Genomic DNA, 19,854 nt, shown 5'->3' on the forward strand with positions numbered 1-19,854 from the left:
AGACTTACGTTTGCGAGTAAATAGATATGATCAAAATAATATCAATCTCACTGAGATTCCCAAGCCATTTTGAGAGAGAATGAGCTAGCCAGATATGTTATCGCGTCACGTTGAGGTAGGTACCGCAGATCTCTTCATCACAAACAATGCAAATCATGCAGACTTTGTGAGAGCCAACAACAATTACTTTGGGAAAATTATGATCCAGAAAGTTATATTGTTTATCCTGAATATAAGGAGGCTGAACTACAAGTTTTAGAAGCTCTACTAAACAGATCCAGCTTTAGTGAAACACCAAGCATCATGTAGCAGTATTGGCAAGTGCTAACCAGAAATACAAACTACAAAAATTATAGCTTAATGTACAATGTCTGCTCTTACTTTGATGACAACTGATAGAATGCACATATCTTCCCGTTTGTATGAAAAATTAATCATGATGCACACGAAGGGTTAATGGGGAAAAGTCTCCCTGCAGACACTGTCTGCGGTTGAGTGTGTTGGTCTCCACCTCCAGGTATGAACTGAATGTCACAGATGAACAAACAGCTAAAATTATACATAAAACAAACTATAACCTGCTACCCAAGAATACACAACAATTTTTCTCAAAAATGGAGGAGAAATATATAATCTTAGAGAAAAATGTAATTTAAAACATTTGTATGCACGTACAACACTTAAGACCTTCAGTATATCAGTATGGGGAATTAAATCATGGAATGGATTAAGCAAAGCAATCAAACAATGTACTAATATGATCCTCTTCAAGAAACTCTTCAAACTTAAAGTGTTTACTAAGTGCAAAGAAGAAACATGATAAAAATTCAGAATTTATTTCATCCATCTAGCCGTTAATTTTTTCAAAATAATCTTACTCATCTCACCATATGAAATGTAACTTACTTCACCGAGTATTATTTATTTATTTTTATTGTGATTACTTATGGAGTATATTGTGAATAAATTGAGAACAGGAAGTGAACAAAAGTTTTAGCAACTGTTATGTAAAAGAAAAGGGGTAGGATTTAAATAAGCTCTGCTTCTTCCTACTCCTTTTCGAACATGTTGAAAAGAGAAACTGAAAATTGTGATGTATCATGTTGTATGCTTCCATGTTCAAAATAAACTCAAACTCACTCAAACTCCGTGAGCAACCACAACTCCCGTTGACTAATTAGCTTGATAGCGTCCTTCATTGCACAACGAAAAAAATGATAATTAAAGAGAATGGGGGAGTGTTATTACAGCTGAAACTATTCAATACGTTACAACAGCCCTTTTTAAAATTACAGAAGTTGATTCGAAGTCGGGAAAGTTGTTTGTAGAAGTGGGCTAAAGGAATGGTTTACACAGGAAATAATGTTCTACAAACTGAACAATCACAGCTTTTATGGTCCACAACGTTAAATTATTTTGGAGGTGCACATCACACTACTGGGGGGAGCAAGCCTGTGTTGAATGCATACCGGAAGAGCAGCGAAACATACAAGGGTCAAAATGCGTGACAAGTGTGAACAATGCCATACATGGCCGACATGTGTATGTCTGTAACTTATTTAAACACTAAAAATTACCTAAAAACTAGTTTTGCTCTTGAAATATTTAAGTTAGCAATGTAAACACGTCATCAGTAACACAAATTAGTGCAGTATCAAAAAGCTTTTACAGCATTTGGTATTGCTCACCCATCAATAATGAGCAGTTCGAAGGGTGCAGGCTTGTCACACACAGGGCAAGTCCATGTAGGCCTCTTCTCGTTCATCTGCAGGAAGAAGACTGCGTCGAAACACTGAAGGTGGGCGCAGGTTAAAACTCGACACGGCACTCCAATTCGCATCTTCACCAGCTGATGAGAGAAGATGTCATGTTTTAGGTCGCTCTACAATATACTAATGAAACAACAACTAATACTCACAGGACAAATGAGAGAAACCCTGAGGCCTGTAGTAGCGATCTCACTCTCTGGGTCAAAACGAAGTTTGTCTTGAACTACAAGGACAAGGACATTACTTCAGCCTCTAAAAGATTATCTTCAATGGAAGAATAACAAATGAGTACTTACTACGCTCACGGCAGCGTTCTGCGCTCTCAACAGAGCAGAGTTTGAGTTGGCTGAAGAGGTCTGCTGCAGTAAACATCCTTACCAAATACACTGCTACAGAGTACCGCTGAAGACACATTCAAACTTATTACATACCGATTAACACTGATGAAAATACAAACTGGACATTATGACGGCATTGACTCTGACCTTGCCAAAATTTCCCCAGGTGATGGTGACTCGGTTAGTGAGGCTGGAGGGATGCAAACAAGGAGTGATGTTCACGGGACGACAAGGACGACGAGGTTCGACGCCAGGCTTGTTTGAGGGGTAGTAGCCCTAAAAAAACACACATAAACCTTTAATGTGTATGCATTTAGATGCCTGGATTAAATTGATAGTGCTCAGACATGCTCAGACATTCAAATAATTAGTTAGAACAAAATAAAATACAATGGGTACCGAAAGTATTCAGACCCCTTTAAAAATGTTCACACTGTTTCATTGCAGCCATTTGCTAAAATTAAAAAAGATAATTTTATTTTTTATGTACACTCAGCACCGGATCTTGACAGAAAAAAAAAAATTTTTTTTTTTGCAAATGTATTAAAAAAGAAAACTGAAATAACACATGCAAGTATTTAGACCCTTTGCTGTGACACTCACACCTAACTGTTCATTTCTTCTGATCCTCCTTGAGATGGTTCTGCTCCTTCATTGGAGTCTAGCTGTGTTTAAATAAACTGATTGGACTTGTTAAGGAAAGGCACACACCTGTCTATATAAGACTTTACAGCTCACAGTGCATGTCAGCACAAATGAGAATCATGGGGTCGAACGAACTGCCCAAGGAGCTCAGAGAGAGAATTGTGGCAAGGCACAGATCTGGCCAAGGTTACAAAATAATTTCTGCAGCACTCAAGGTTCCTAAAAGCACAGTGGCGTCCATAATCCTTAAATGGAAAAAGTTTGGGACGAGCACTACTTTCTAGACCTGACCGTCCTGCCAAACTGAGCAATCCTGGGAGAAGAACCTTGGTGAGAGAGGTAAAGAAGAACCCAAAGATCCCTGTGGCTGAGCTCCAGAGATGCAGTGGGGAGATGGGACAAAGTTCCACAAGGTCAACTATCACTGCAGCCCTACACCAGTCGGGGCTTTATGGGGAAGTGGCCCGACGGACGTGAAAGACATGTGAAAGCCTGCATAGTTTGGCAAAAAACACATGAAGGACTCCCAGACTATGAGACGTAAGATTATCTGGTCTGACGAGACCAAGATTGAACTTTTTCGCATGAATTGTAGGCAGTTATGGAGAAAACAAGGGATTGCTCATCACCTACCCAATACAATCCCAACAGTGAAACATGGTGGTGGCAGCATGCTATGTTGGTGTTTTTCAGCCTCAGGGACAGAACGACTGGTTGCAATTGAAGGAAAGATGAATGCAGCCAAGTACAGTTGTATCCTGGAAGAAAGCCTCTTCCAGAGTGCTCAGTACCTCAGACTGGGCCAAAGGTTCACCTTCCAACAAGATAATGACCCTAAGTACAAAGCTAAAATAACAATGGAGTGGCTTTGGAACAACTCTGTGACCATTCTTGACTGGCCGTGCCAGAGCCCTGACCTAAACCCAATTGAGCATCTCTGGAGAGACCTGGAAATGGCTGTCCACCAACATTAACCATCCAACCTAATCTGCCAGAAAGAATGGCAGAGTATTCCCAAATCCAGGTGTGAATCACTTGTTTCATCATTCTCAAGAAGACTCATGGCTGTACTAGTTTAAAAGGGTACAATTCTATTAAAAACTGAGCCAAGGGTCTGTATACTTCTGACCATGTGATATTTCAGTTTTTCTTTTTTAATATATTTGCAAACATTTGTATATTTGTTTTTTTCTGTCAAAATGGGGTGCTGAGTGTACATTAATGAGAACTAAATTAACTTTCTTGATCTTAGCAAATGGCTGCAATGAAACAAAAAAATTCAAACATTTAAAGGGGTCTGAATACTTTCCATACCCACTGTAAAACTGCAGCAACTGCTGGGTTGCAACCATGTAACTTAGAAGCACTGCAGGTTTTGGCTCAGGAGACAAACATTCAATAACTCCCGTTCGAGTATGATATTGAATATATGAAGGATTAGACAAGATATCAAAAAGTTGCTGAATGTGATGAATGGACCCATACACTCAGGAAGAAATATTTTTTACAGGATTAGATTCTTAGGTATATTATGAGATAAATAAAGATCTATCCTATCCTGTCCTTATTTCACACCTCAACTATTACAAGAGCTTATCTCAACTATTACAAGAGCTTATCAGGTTAGGTTGAAATCCTTAAATCAATGAGGAATATCCTCAAAATACTACTTGCAGTAAACATTATTCACTGCTTATTAAATCAATTTGCAGATAGTATTTGTATCTAAATCTATCATAGAACCAACAATAGTAATGACGAACCACTGGTCTCGCTGGTCTTTCAGTAGTTGTGTCCGTTCATCAAATATACAATATATTGCTGTACACCTTCCCTTCTTCCTCTCATGCATGTAACATAGGCATCAAACATGTCCTACTGGCGTTAAACAGTAAAGATTAAAGTACCAATGATTGTCACACACACACTAGATGTTGTGAAATTTGTCCTCTGCATTTGACCCATCCCCTTGGGGAGCAGTGGGCAGCAGCGGCGCCGCGCCCGGGAATCATTTTGGTGATTTAACCCCCAACTCCAACCCTTGTTGCGGGAGGTTATGGGTCCCATTTTTATAGTCTTTGGTATGACTCGGCTGGGATTTGAACTCCAACCTACCAAGTAGACAATCATCATCGATATTACAGCCAACAAAGATGAATTATTAGCGTCTTTCCTTGCAAGTTTCATCATAAATGATAAATAAATGGGTTATACTTGTATAGCACTTTTCTACCTTCAAGGTACTCAAAGCGCTTTGACAGTATTTCCACATTCACCCATTCACACACACACAATGATGGCGGGAGCTGCCATGCAAGGCGCTAACCAGCAGCCATCAGGAGCAAGGGTGAAGTGTCTTGCCCAAGGACACAACGGACGTGACTAGGATGGTAGAAGGTGGGGATTGAACCCCAGTAACCAGGAACCCTCCGATTGCTGGCACGGCCACTCTACCAACTTCGCCACGCCGTCCCATGATGTTAACATTTTCCAAATATGTTGAATTTGACCCAAGCACTCACATAAGCCCCGCCCACTGAATTTAACTTGTGCTTGACCCAATCAAAACACGACAAATTTAACAAGCAACACTAGTCTTTTAAAATTAAATATATTTTTTAAATAGGATATATTGTTCAATAACATGTACTACAAACAACTACAAAAGTTTTATAAAATATGGTAATAATATTGTTCAGCATTTACCTTGGGGTGCAGACTTTTTTGTAGGTGTCTCCTAAGGGCTGCTTTTCCATCGTGTAACAATAGGAACTAGGAAATCGCTGTTTATGTTGCACATACTTGAGTGACAGACTGACATTTGAGTGGCCTACTGGAGAGGTTTAGAGTTAACAAGTGATGTGTGTGTGTGTGTGTATGTATATGTATATATATATACACACACACACAACCGTTCAAAAGTTTGGGGTCACATTGAAATGTCCTTATTTTTGAAGGAAAAGCACTGTACTTTTCAATGAAGATAACTTTAAACTAGTCTTAACTTTAAAGAAATACACTCTGTACATTGCTAATGTGGTAAATGACTATTCTAGCTGCAAATGTCTGGTTTTTGGTGCAATATCTACATAGATGTATAGAGGCCCATTTCCAGCAACTATCACTCCAGTGTTCTAATGGTACAATGTGTTTGCTCATTGGCTCAGAAGGCTAATTGATGATTAGAAAACCCTTGTGCAATCATGTTCACACATCTGAAAACAGTTTAGCTCGTTACAGAAGCTACAAAACTGACCTTCCTTTGAGCAGATTGAGTTTCTGGAGCATCACATTTGTGGGGTCAATTTAACGCTCAAAATGGCCAGAAAAAGAGAACTTTCATCTGAAACTCGACAGTCTACTCTTGTTCTTAGAAATGAAGGCTATTCCACAAAACTGTTTGGGTGACCCCAAACTTTTGAACGGTAGTGTACACACACACACACACACACACACACACACACACACACACACACACACACACACACACACACACACACACACACACACACACACACACACACACACACACACACACACACACACACACACACACACACCTTTGCTACACACTAGGGCTGCAACAACTAATCGATTGAATCGATTAAAATCGGTTACCAAAATAGTTGGCGATTAATTTAGTGCCAGGGCGGCACTGAGGCTACGTCTCATGAGGTGGCGTAAGCTAGCCAATGATGTGTCATGTGCAGCTCACGTGACGACGGCGTCTCCTTTGCTGGAAAAATTCGAAAAATGGCGCAGGAAAACATTACCGATAGTTCAGCAGAAAAACATCTTGAGGTTATTGCTCCAATGGAGAAAAGTGTACGACCTAAGTCGTCAAAAGTGTGGGAACACTTCACTTTAAAGACTTCAAAGAAGACCGTTTCCTGCAAAATGGCACGGAAGTACAACATTGCTTCAGGAGCACCTGAAGAAGAAACATGTTGGAGCCATGGATGAAGGGAGGAACTCACAGTACGTAACTTTTTAAGTCCATAGTGGCAACAAGCATTCATGAGTTCAGCTTTTTTGTGAGTAACGTTAAAGTTGCAACGCGGGGCTGATAATGTGTCTCCGGCACATTTGACTCCGTTTTGAGAGAGAAAACGCACGGTTACCAATTTCGAAATAAACGTAACGGACAGAAATATCTCAGGTTGGTTTCATAATGGATCAATGTAGCCGGGCCGATAAAGCTATATAAATATATTTAGATTTGAGTGACGCTTTAGTATAACTAAACGTTATGAAGGTGCTGGAATATTTCATGCTATTATTCAGAGGCAGCCTAAAATGAATCCTTTATTATTCACAACAGAAACGTGTACAATATCTGATTCAGTTCTGATGAGTTACATTTCTGTGTTATTATTGGTGTATGCTGCACCCCCAATGTCCACAACATGGTGCCAGTATGCTGGTTTTTTTCAATAAAATACCGGAAAGGATAGAAATGTAGTTGGTCTCTTCTATCCGATTATTAATCGAAGTAATAATCGACAGATTAATCGATTATCAAATTAATCGTTAGTTGCAGCCCTACTACACACATATATATACACAAACATACACACACACACACACACACACACACACACACACACACACACACACACACACACACACACACACACACACACACACACACACACACACACACACACACACACACACACACACACACACACACACACACACACACACACACACACACACAGAGACATACAGACACACAGACACGTCTGTGTAGCAAAGGTAATGCTCGAATGTCAAATTTGTTGAGTCAGTGTTGGACAGAACAAACTGAAACACGTCAAGTACAGCATCTGCAGCTTCTTAATATTTTTATAGATACATGTTCGTCATGTAGACGTTTGTGGCTGCATGCTCCAAATGCTGGCTGCAACTTTTGCGATGCGGATTGGTGCTGCGTCTGGGATGACTCGTCGGGTAGGCTGCTAACTGGTAGGACTGTTTAATAGTTTGTTCCTCCGAGTTGGTTTTCATTCTTTCTCAATTATGGTTTTTGGGGGGCAGGACTGTTGATTTCTGAGCAGCGCTTAAATGTGCACATCAACTGTCTTATCAAAACTTGTTTGTTTCTAGTGTAAATAAAGCAGGAACAGCAACGTGTAACAATATATTAACACTATTTTGCTTAACAAGGCGTAACCCTGTTACAAACACTAAGTCACCTGGCGGCGAAAATGCTTGTACCTAAAATTATGCCCGCAATTTAAAGCATAACAAAAAGTCAAGAGACAGCTCGTATCTCAAACTACTCATAATTTAAGGTACCCCTTAATTGAGATACCACTTCATAGAGTTTCAGAGAAAGACATCTGGATTTTCTAACATTTAGACACAATTATATACATTTAGCAGACAATAGAGTTCTTAATCCTATCATTATATCGTAATAATGCATGTTGACACATTCTCGCTTTGCATGCAAATTTGACAGCGACAAGGGAACAAACTTGTCCTCCAAGCAATGTAACATTCTAGCTAGCAGCGAACTTCCCTCCATGGCCACTTCGAAGTCAGCAGTCCTCGACTCCGTGGCAGCAAATAAACTACACTTCTTGCAAGTATCATCCCAGGAGGACAAGGAATGGCTAAACATTCTACAGAACACACTGTAGGGGGATATACTGACCGCAAGCTAGAGCTCTTGAATGCTAAAGGTGGGCGGATCGATACAAATATTGACAGTAACGATACAAAGTATAATATCCAATATTTGTCATAAAAATATTTTTCCGTTTTTGTTATTTTTTACAAACGCAGGAAATAAGTCCCTGCATACAAGAGGGCTTTAAAGGGGAACTATCATACAGAACCAACTTTTTTTACCTATTGGTCCATGTTTTTGTATATTTGGGATCTGCGTAAGTTCCAAAAATGTGAAATAAAAACATGGACGCATGGCAGAGACATTTATAAAACAATATTGCCTTCCTTCATACTTCCTCCAACTGAGCCATTAGAAATTTACAAAAATGTTGATGTTTTTCCAATATGTGACGGTCAGAAAGCGGCTTGAAGATGGTCTGTAAAACTATCTATGCAAAATCTTGACCAAAGAGCCACCATTACATGTTACAAAGAAGTGTTTTAAATGTAGAAAACATTTGAATATGACCCTTTTAAAAGGCAAAAACCAAAGTATTATAATCAGAGCCATAGTTGGAAATAATCTAAATATTTAATTGATATTGTTACACCGCCATCCTGTGTTGTGATCAAAAATGCAATCAATCAATCCATCTATCCATCCATTTTCTACCGCTTGTCCCTTTTGGGGTCGCGGGGGGTGCTGGAGCCTATCTCAGCTGCATTCGGGCGGAAGTCGGGGATCAATCAATGATCTTTAAAATTTCAAGTGTCAGTAATGGTATGAAACTACTTGGTATGTATCAATACCCAAATTTGTAGTATCTACCTAACTTAATGTAAAGTATCCAAACATAATAAGTGTATATTATGGTACATTTTAACAGAAGTGTAGATAAAACCATGTTGCAACAGATAATAAACACCTACGACAGTCTAAGTATATAAAGTTTTGAGAAAATAATACTACTGGAAAAAACATTACCGCAAAAGTTAGCATCTAAATAATTGCCTTTTTAACCCATTTTGAAATGGCTCCATTATCATTTACACACAAAATAGTATATTGTGCTATATAACGTAATCACAGGAGGCTGGAACATATATTGTGATATACATTTAGGGCCAGATCACCCATCCCGAGTGAACATTCATATTTTTACTGGTTTATACTTACTGGGACATGACAGTATGTCTGGTTGACTTTGACAGCAATGTTCGGAGGATACTGGTCCTCTTGGACACCAACAGAGTCCGCGTAACATATTCTGCAAAAAATAAAAGATTTCTACATGAGAATGAATCTACATCTGCACACATCAATGATAAGAGATTCTCTTAGCCAAGTGTGGTAAAAATGGCTTCCAAAAAAGAATAAATAATGATTTTTGTGTCTGTTTAACTGGAATGCTTTGTAATCAGCTCTAAGTTGGGTTAATTCCGACTCCCCTGAAGCATTTCTTCCTTTTGATTTTTGATCAGACCTGGTAAGATATGCAGTTTCTTACAAAGTAGTATCACCAACTACTGGCCTGGCATGCATTTTGCAGCGCTTTCATTCTGATTCATATGACTCATTTGAGAGTACTACTGTACTATCTTTTCTGTTTAGGAAGCTTCATAAGAAGGCAAAATGAACAAAGTTACTGTTCTTACTAGGCTGTTGTCATGTTAATGTACATACAAATGAAAAAAAATATTGCTGAATAATGTGGGCAACATTCTATGAGAGCAACGACTTACCTAAGAACCACTTGGATTGACGTCATTTCCGGATGAATTTCACTGCAATAATCAAACATCACAAGTTATGCAGTTGTATTTGCTAAAGAGGGCAGACAAGGCTGAAAATGCTCAACATTCCTACCGTGCGTTTCTGATTTGGTCTGCTTGACTCGGTGTCAGCTCAAATATGCACTGATTGTCTTGCAGTTTCCCGTTAGTTTGACTAACTGTCAAGACACAAAAACATCGACACGTCACAAAAAGAGCAGGACTGTGTTCATTCAGGGTATCTCACAAACACATACACATGAGCACTGCGTTGTAAGACACAAAGTCCTCACTCACTTAGCTCTGTCGGGTGCATCAGTGTTTCCAATGTTTGATAGAAGGGCAAGGACACCAGCTTGACCTCTAGAGGGGGGGTGGCCATCGGTTTGGAGATGCCGTTGAGGTATTCAATGCCCTGAGAGGTGGCAGAGGGGGACGAGCTGATGGACGAGTAGGATACCGGGATGCCGTCTGGGCGTCGCGCCGCCAGCCAGCCGGTGGTTTTGGGGAACCGCGACTCGTAGAGCTGCCGGACGTTCTTTAGCAGCTCAGGGCTGTATTCGGTCTGCACCAGCCTCAGTGCGCGCCCCACCAGGTCTTGCTTCAGCCCGCTTTTGCTGCGACCCATGGAGGCCAGCAGCGTCTGCAGGTCTGAGACCCGGAAACTTTTGACCATGTTCTGGATCGAGGATAAGAACTGGATGAAAACAAGAACTCCTCGTAAGAGCTGCAAAATAACTTTTTGTGTATGTAAAAAATGTGAGTTTGAGTGAATTGTTTGAAGCTAACCAATGAAGAAAGAGGCTCCAACTGAAGCCCACAAAACAACTAATTACTTTTAGCTATTAACTTCACCACATAAAAGATTCAATATTTGTTCAATATGGTGAGGCACAACTTTTGCATTTTGAACAGTCACAATTGTGAAAACTGGTTTTAAAGTAAGGAACATTAACAACAAACTGTGTTTAAATTTGTTGTCACAAAGAAAAATATGATGCACCGTTGTGTCAATCTGTTTTTATGTAGAGGGACTGTGGATGGAAATTAGCACCCTTGCTATAATCTGTGTTATTTACACAATGTCCTATGTGTCATTGTGTCCATCAATGTGCCTTGTCCCTTATAAAAAATAAACAATGGAACGAGTGCTTGTGTATAGTATGTACTGGCTGCTAAGTACAATACGGCTGAAGCGACAAAAGTAACACTACTGCCTGTTTTTGACAGAACCGGACACCCGCCAGCAGTAAAGGAACAAAGTACACAGCTTGCTTTGTCGCTGATGCAAAAAGGCCACGCGACCTCTGACCCAGCTGCGCTATATAAAATACAGTCAAAGCCACAATAACAAGGCACCTGTCCGTTTTTTTATTGTAATTGGAGCCTAGCTAGCATGTTGCATTAGTAAAGGAACACAGCGCAGAGTTAGCTTTGTCTCAGATGCATATAAGCCATGTTCTCTGTCCAGGCTGTTTAGCACAATAAGTCACTTTTACGTGAAGCAACTTGCTTCTTCCTTTAAAAATATGGGCAAGTCAACATTTGATCTCATTAGTAACAGTGGTTAACTTCTCTTTACACACATGAAATGGGCAAGTCAACATTTGATCTCATTAGTAACAGTGGTTAACTTCTCTTTACACACATGAAAAGGAAATATGCATCAAATGTTAACGAAATCATTCATCACATTTCCATGCACTAAATTAGTTTTTTAAATAGTTGTTTGTATTTTCACACCTGTGTGTGAAATCCAAGTGTCCATGCACGCTCTCTAATGCGACAAATGGTCATACGCCATGTGCCTCCCATACACTGGGGGCAGGGCATCGGGCGGGGGGCTTTTAATTTGACATAACACTAGGCATTGCCAAACCTTACAACTTGTTTTAACTGATGTCTGCTGTAATATTGGCACAGATTACAAATATTATGTCGCTAATGGCTATGGTGATGTTAAATAGCAGACAGCATCAAGAAATGATCTTAGATTGCACTATGAACACGATGCTACTACCAAGAATGTATGGGGGCGGATGCGGCTCCAAAGCAAAGAAAGACCGGTTAAAGAGTTCATTCGGAAAAAATTTCGGTCAGATAATCATGGAAACAAAACTTTTGAACGTGTTGAAGTTCATTCATAAGGCTTTGTGGATTGATGGAAGGAGTTTTAAATCGGAAGGAAAAGACCATTCATGCCCCGACTGATATTGTTCCAAATGAAGGTTGCTATTATTCTGGACAATCTCGCCAGTTGTGCGGAAATTTAATCAGTTTGGAGCGCACAAATGCATCGTGAAGAGGGTTGTGTACACGTTATTATTCGCCTTTAATATACCTGCTTCATTATCTTTCGTTCAGGAGTCTGAATAAAGCCGGCATTTTACATTTCCTTAGCTACATTCTCAAATAAATCTGTTTTTCTACCGTCGATGCACTTCAAAATGTTCTGTTCTTTTAATTTGTGAAGCAAATACACAGCCTCTTCTTCATTACAATTATTGCTATGTTTTTATTGAATGGTATCCCGCACGTTGAGACTGGAGCATGCACGATACGAAGGTGTGTTAGTCTGACTTTACAAAAACCAAATATGATCGGATGAAGGCGTTTCAGTGGGTTGTAGAATGCTTATTTCGAACCAAACCTTTTGAGAAATCGGACCAATGTAGTGCATAGACACATACTGATACACTGTACAGTTTTGCTACGCGGGCTCCTTCTTGTGGTACTCCAAAAAAATCAATTAAATATACAAACGGCGTTACTGTTCAATGTGTGTAATGTTACAATGGCCAAAAATATTATATATACTTCTTAAATCACTAAAATTGGCCCTAGTGTGTAAATGTTAATGCTTTTCTATCTGTGTTGGACCTGCAATGAGGACAAGCGGTAGAAAATGGATGAATGAAAATAAATTATCTACTTATTTTCAAATTACTATTTAGGCCTACTAAGCTACTGTATTTTAGTGTTGGTAATAAAGGTGGTACTTGGAGAGCCAAGTGTTTTCTGAGGTAGTACTTGGAGAAAAAAGCTTAAGAACCACTGGTTTAGAGGCTTTAAGAAGGCAACTGTTTGACCCTGGAACAGAGTCAACCTTCAGAAATTCCACTGTACTGATTATCAATGTTCCTTTAGTTTGTGTATAGAAGCAGGCACATCAGGTAGACAAAAACAAAGATTATTTAAAAGCAACATGTAGATACAATTTTTTTTCTCTCCTTGACAGTAACGTAACCTGCAGGCAATGCCACCTACGATAAAATTGTCTAGGTGTGGTGAAATTACTCTGCATTTGACCCATCCCCTTGTTCTACCCCCTTGGAGGTGAGGGGAGCAGTGAGCAGCAGCGGTGGCTACGCTCGGGAATCATTTTGGTGATTTAACCCCCAATTCCAACCCTTGATGCTGAGGGCCAAGCAGGGAGGTAATGGGTCCCACGTTTATAGTCTCTCGTATGACTCGGCCGGGTTTGAACTCACAACCTACGGCCAAAACCTACTCAGTGGCCTAGTGGTTAGAGTGTCTGCCCTGAGAACGGTAGGTTGTGAGTTCAAATCCCGGCCGAGTCATACCTACCAAAGACTATAAAAATGGGACCCATTACCTCCCTGCTTGGCACTCAGTATCAAGGGTTGGAATTGGGGGTTAAATCACCAAAAATGATTCCCGGGCGCGGCTACGCTGCAGCCCACTGCTCCCCTCACCTCCCAGGGGGTGATCAAGGGGATGGGTCAAATGCAGAGGACAAATTTCACCACACCTAGTGTGTGTGTGACAATCATTGGTACTTTAACTTTTAACTTTAACAAAAGGATAAACAATGCACTGAGAACGTATGTTATCAGTCTTAACAGAGCCAGTGCCATCATCAAGGACAGCACCCACCCTGGCTCTGACCTGTTCCACCTGCTGCCCTCTGGGAAGCGCTACAGGTGCATTAAAACCAAGACGAACAGGCTAAAAAACAGCTTCTTCCCCAGGGCCATAACCACCCTGAACAGACTTCCCCATTGACCCTCATAACTGCCTTCTCTACGGTGCAATAACCCATTCCACCAACCACCCTGTTTCATGTAGATATTAATGTACATATTCATTTCACCCTCTGTATAGAGTGTACACTTGTTTTATCGCACTGTATGGAATAGCCTCAATCTCGTTACCCTGCGTAATGACAATAAAGCTGATTCTGATTCTTCTTAAGAATATTGGTTGAATGTGCACCAGAGTCAGCTACATATTTTTTGTGCGGCTATTTTCTGCTGCCTCCATTTTTTGTTTTAATGTCTTACGGTAACAGTGGTTCAGATCTTTTTACACTTGCAACAATGGAAAATAGTACACCCTGGAAAATGATTGTCAATTGAAGGGAAGATATAAACAAAAAGCTTGACCAGTGTTCTGAGATCGGCTGTATTGACCTTCCATTGCAGCGATTATTAACTGTTTTAGGCCATGTCCACACGAACACAGATATTTAATAAACACATACTTATCTCTGCGTTTAGGTCTCTTGTCCACACGCAGACGCATACTTGTGTATTTAAAAATGCAGACTTTTACAAACGCTGGCCAAAGTGTAGAGATCCAAAAGTCTCCGCTTAGCGTATACCTGTACACGGCACAAACGGAGACTTGTGGTGACGTCACGGTTGTGCGCTGTCATTTCCAAAACCCAACAACACTGCCTTTAAACACACAATTAGAGGACTTAATGTATGTTTGAACATAAACATTCTGCTCTTTTCACTCAACATTATTAAAAAAGACATCAAAATGGGCTTTGAGACACTCCCGCCGGAGCTAATGACAGTCAGCTGTTTTGGATACGATCGCTGTGGAACCTCCAACTGATGGGACAATTTTGACAAGCAAGACTTTTTGCTGTGTCATAGGAAAGGTGCAACATTATTTTATGTTTTTAGTCCTTATTTAACGACAAACCATGAAGTTAACTTACGTGTCTTGCGTCCATTTTTGCAGATGGAGTTGCGTAACAAGCAACTAAAAAAATAGTGTCCTCCTTGTAGTGTGTACTGATGTTAAAGAGAATATACACTTCATTACACATGTACCATATCGATGATTAAATGCTTTATAATTCCACGAGAGTTTTGCAGCGGTACACGCACATCTGTGCACTTTATATAGGCACTTAAACATGCAAAAGGGTTTTGTTAGTGCGTGCTGATTTTAGAAATAATGTGCACTTCACTGCAGATGTAATACATCTCCATGTTGCTGAACACGTTATAATTCAATGAGTGTTGGGTTTCAGCAGCACAGGCGTGAATTCGCTCTTTAATAATGTTCCCAGGGTTCTGTGTATGTGCAGGCAGGATGTAAGGATAATGTACATGTCATTGTACACCTAAAGTTGATCAAAATAAACATAATAGGAGGTGTAATGCCACCAAGTCAGATATTGCTTCTGATTGGACAAAATGTGCCTGACAGCTGGTGTATGCGTTTGTGTGTAGACAGAGACACTTTTGAAACTACACTTGTGTGGATGGAGATTGTTTTAACCCCAAATGTGTTTTTGAAACGCTCTGTGTTCGTGTGAACATGGCCTTAGGGTAACCTGACTCTCGTCAGATCCTTGTAGTTCGCTGAGCTCCACACAAGGATCTTGGACTTCTCAATAGGAGATGTATTTCAGAAGGCGGGGCCTTGTAAAAAGATCATTGTATGTGATTGGAAAAACCACTTGTCCGTTATCTTGAATGACGTGCTACTTCAAACACTCACATGGAAATCAACCCGCGACGCTGATGAGCGACGCTGCGAAATCCAAAACAGAACAGCCGACATATTGGATAACGACAGAGCGAAAAGTTAAGAGAACTTTTACTGAAGCAACGCAACAATGTCAGTGTACGATCGATGTCGCAAAACAGTTGCAATAGCAGAATCAATGTCAGCACACTACTGCTCGCTGCGTGCCACCATTGTTGTTTGAATGAAAGTCGCTTCGGCGCTACGTAGGGCTGGGCGATATGGCCTTTTTTTAAAAATCGCAATATTTTAAGGCCATATCGCGATACACGATATATATCTCGATATTTTGCCTTAGCCTTGAATGAACACTTGATGCATATAATCACAGCAGTATGATGATTCTATGTGTCTACATTAAAACATTCTTGTTCATACTGCATTAATATATGCTACTTTAAAACTTTCATGCAGAGAGGGAAATCACAACTAAAAAAAAATCACTATTTTTTTCATACATTGTTTATCTGGAAAGGTTTGCCTCTGCATTTTGATGGTGTGGGCGTGTGGCAACGAATGGAGATGTTGACATGCGGAGTAAGCACTCTTCATTCTCTAGCAGGTGACTTTTCAAATGATGCTACATATTAAAGATTAAAGATTAAAGTACCAATGATTGTCACACACACACTAGATGTGGTGAAATTTGTCCTCTGCATTTGTCCCATCCCCTTGAGGAGCAGTGGGCAGCAGCGGCGCCGCGCCCGGGATATTAGCAGTAATGCTACTTTTACAGCAACGCTTTTGCCCCACACTTGACAAATTATGGTTGTCTGTTCGACATATTCCCACTTGAAGCCAAACCACCGCCAGACGATGGACCCTGTGCTGTTTTTTGGGGGAATTAATTATTCCTTCATTTGTTACCAGATTCGCACCTTCTCTCTCTCGTATTACCACTCGCACAGCTGCGCTAGCATCACAGCTGACGTTACCCATGCTGCTACCTCTTTGCTGCGCGAGGGCGTATACGTATGTGACGTATGTCTTGACAGTATGTGACGTGTGTAAGAAGGTGCGCTTGTCTGTCTGTGAGAAGGAGACACAGGAAAGAGCGAGGAGAGCCTGTAGTGTAATGCCAGCAGCTAAAAGCAACTGCGTGAGAACGTATACTCGAATATCACGATATAGTCATTTTCTATATCGTACAGAGACAAACCCGCGATATATCGCCCAGCCCTAGCGCTACGTCTCATCTATGAAATCCCGCCCGGCGATTCTGATTGCTTCATTATTTTTTTGCTATCTTGAAAGAGTTTGCAATGCCCTCGAGCCCAGGGGCTGTATTTATCAAGCTTCTTAGAATTACTCTTAAGAAGTCTGCTAAGAGTTGACCTATGAGTAAAGAAATTATTCGCTGAAAGCTGCACTTAAAAGTTAGTTATCAAGCGTCTTACTCACACTTACAGCGAAGTGTAGGACTGAATCTTAAGTGTCACACTCAGAGCTGAATTACGACATTACTATGTGCCGTAAACGGAATTTTAGGTGTCGTCATTTCTGTGTCCATAGAAATGACTAACCACGGAAGGGAATCCCTTGTCTAAGAATAAAGAAATATCTTAGAAATATTTAAGTGGACAATGGGAGTGTATATTTTGACAATAAACTACAAAATAATACAAAAACAAACAATATTGGCAATGAATCAAAAATAAATGTTTCCTTTTCTTCCCAATTCATTAATTAGGCAACTAATTTCCAAATGGTGTGGGTGGCTCTATATATACTAGCCCACTGCAGCCACATGCAGAAATCAACATGGAATCGAAAAGAAAACCAAACTGGTTTATTAAATCTGTGCCAAAAATAATACCCGCTCTGTCTAAACGATACCGTTTGATCAGCTGCTCGTCATCAAACAAAGCCAGGACATCCTTCCGCTCCCTGAACGTTCGCGCACGTCTCTCTCGCCTCAGTGCCATCCCCCGCTGGCAACTCCTAACCACTTAGGACAACTCTGAAGGTCTCTTAAATATCGTGGAGAGTAGGAGTGATTCTTAGACTTAAGAAAGTTGATAAATAGCTTTTATTCTTAAAGTTTCAGAGTAGGACTAAATTTCGCAAATTCTCAGGACTTAAGTGTAAAATGGCACTCTAAGACGCTTGATAAATACGGCCCCAGATCCTTACCTACTCAGTGGCCTAGTGGTTAGAGTAGGTTGTGAGTTCAAACCCCGGCCGAGTCACACCAAAGACTACAAAAATGGGACCCATTACCTCCCTGCTTGGCACTCAGCATCAAGGGTTGGATTTGGGGGTTAAATCACCAAAAATGATTCCCGGGCGCGGCCACCGCTGCTGCCCACTGCTCCCCTCGCCTCCCAGGGGGTGATCAAGGGTGATGGGTCAAATGCAGAGAATAATTTCGCCACACCTAGTGTGTGTGTGACAATCATTGGTACTTTAACTTTAACTTGTGTGGAGCTCAGCGAACTCCAAGGATCTGACGAGAGTCCGGTTAGCCTTAAGGTTCATACAACACAGATCTATAAAAAACAAAAAAACAAGTCCACTTTATTTGCCTCCAGGGGAGAGAAAGGTATAAGGATAATTGCAGAACATTAACAGTTGCATTAATGCAACATGCTGGCCGTGGCAGCTGTGATTATATATCCTGCCAAAGGATAAACAAAATGAATGAACGTCACATAGACAGATATCACCGAGAACAATTGACATCCTGCCAGCATATGTTTAGCCATCATGGGCATGCAAGCCTGACTATTTAAACAAAAACAATGCACATCACAACAAGACTGATGACAAGTTGGAACAATTCTACACATTAAATCATCAACACAGGCTGCGTTGTTCATCTAAAGCTAGCCGTGTTAGACGGTACTCAATCACGGATACCAGACGTTTTGACAGGTGCACAGCTTGGTAACCTACCAATGCGTTGTAAGGCATTATACATAAACAAATCAGGTAGAAATGTTTGCTTGTATATTAACAACGGCAGCCTAAGTGAATGACGGTGACAATCATTCATTTATCCCCCGGGAAGGCAGCGCGATGCTCGCTAGCCATTCGTTCTAAGCTAAGGGAGCTAGGCTAGCACCAGAGGCTAGTTCATTTCGCCGCGAACCGCTCACGCCATTAATTGTCACCGCACACGTTCTTAAACCGCATCCACGCCGAGCCCGTGGGTTCCTTCGCGTTTACACCGGGTGCCCGACGGACCCACCGGCGCCCGTTTCCCTTTATCGCGAAGCAAATGAGGGGGTTCTACTTGCCATCGCCTCCACCAGTTCGGCCGCCATCTTCACGCAGCAGTACCGCGAGAGTCCCAGTCGACGGGCTAGTCTTTCACCAATGGGACGCGGAGCTTGTGGTGAGTGACAGCACACGCCAGCCAATCAGATCGCGGCGCTGCGCGAAGCCCCGAGGACTCCATTCTAAAAGGGCGGGACCAGCGGCTTTTAAAGTGACAGTGTAACTAAAAAAAAAACACCAAGAGACGGGTCGCCTTCCGAATTTAGGCCTCGGCGTTTACTCTTAAAACCACCTGTCACGATATGTGCTAATTATTGCTAATATAAGTTTATAGTGTCGCAATTTTGCCAGCATGGGCCGCCGCAGGTGTTTTAATTCAAGGTGCGTGTAAAGCTACGGTTGCCAAGTGGCTAAGGTCGCATGGTGCGATGGAGTCCCGTCCGTGCTAAAAAGTCTATGTCGGGTTGTGAAAATGTGGCACTGGATGCTTTGTTTGAGACACCGTGAACATTTAGAGGCAATGCAACTCATTAACAATGCGCGTTTGTTCGTCAAGGCAACGACAAGTCACGTAGTGCCTAAAACCCTAATTACAACAAGTCACGTGTTTGTTTACAAAATGCATTCATGCAGAGGCCGTACATTTCCCCCAACTTTCTTTTGTGATCCACTCCAGCTTTCCAATGGCTCCATAGTGCGTG

General features: G+C 41.1%; 1 protein-coding gene across 1 annotated transcript in view; it reads right to left on the reverse strand.

Annotated features, from left to right (window-relative positions):
• Positions 1–19,322, reverse strand: part of pias4a (protein inhibitor of activated STAT, 4a) — a 31,544-nt gene extending 12,222 nt beyond the window's left edge. The window contains exons 1-9 of the mRNA XM_062039487.1: positions 19,174–19,322; positions 10,442–10,823; positions 10,239–10,323; positions 10,115–10,156; positions 9,549–9,639; positions 2,255–2,383; positions 2,066–2,171; positions 1,919–1,992; positions 1,689–1,849 (exon numbers count right to left, since the gene is read on the reverse strand). Of these exons, the coding sequence (XP_061895471.1) occupies positions 1,689–1,849; positions 1,919–1,992; positions 2,066–2,171; positions 2,255–2,383; positions 9,549–9,639; positions 10,115–10,156; positions 10,239–10,323; positions 10,442–10,823; positions 19,174–19,200 (1,097 nt within the window). The 5' untranslated portion in view covers positions 19,201–19,322. The remainder of the gene's footprint in view (positions 1–1,688; positions 1,850–1,918; positions 1,993–2,065; positions 2,172–2,254; positions 2,384–9,548; positions 9,640–10,114; positions 10,157–10,238; positions 10,324–10,441; positions 10,824–19,173) is intronic.
• Positions 19,323–19,854: the final 532 nt, after the last annotated feature.

The sequence above is a fragment of the Entelurus aequoreus genome, linkage group LG27, assembly GCF_033978785.1.
Source record: "Entelurus aequoreus isolate RoL-2023_Sb linkage group LG27, RoL_Eaeq_v1.1, whole genome shotgun sequence".
Classification (NCBI taxonomy): Eukaryota; Metazoa; Chordata; class Actinopteri; order Syngnathiformes; family Syngnathidae; genus Entelurus; species Entelurus aequoreus.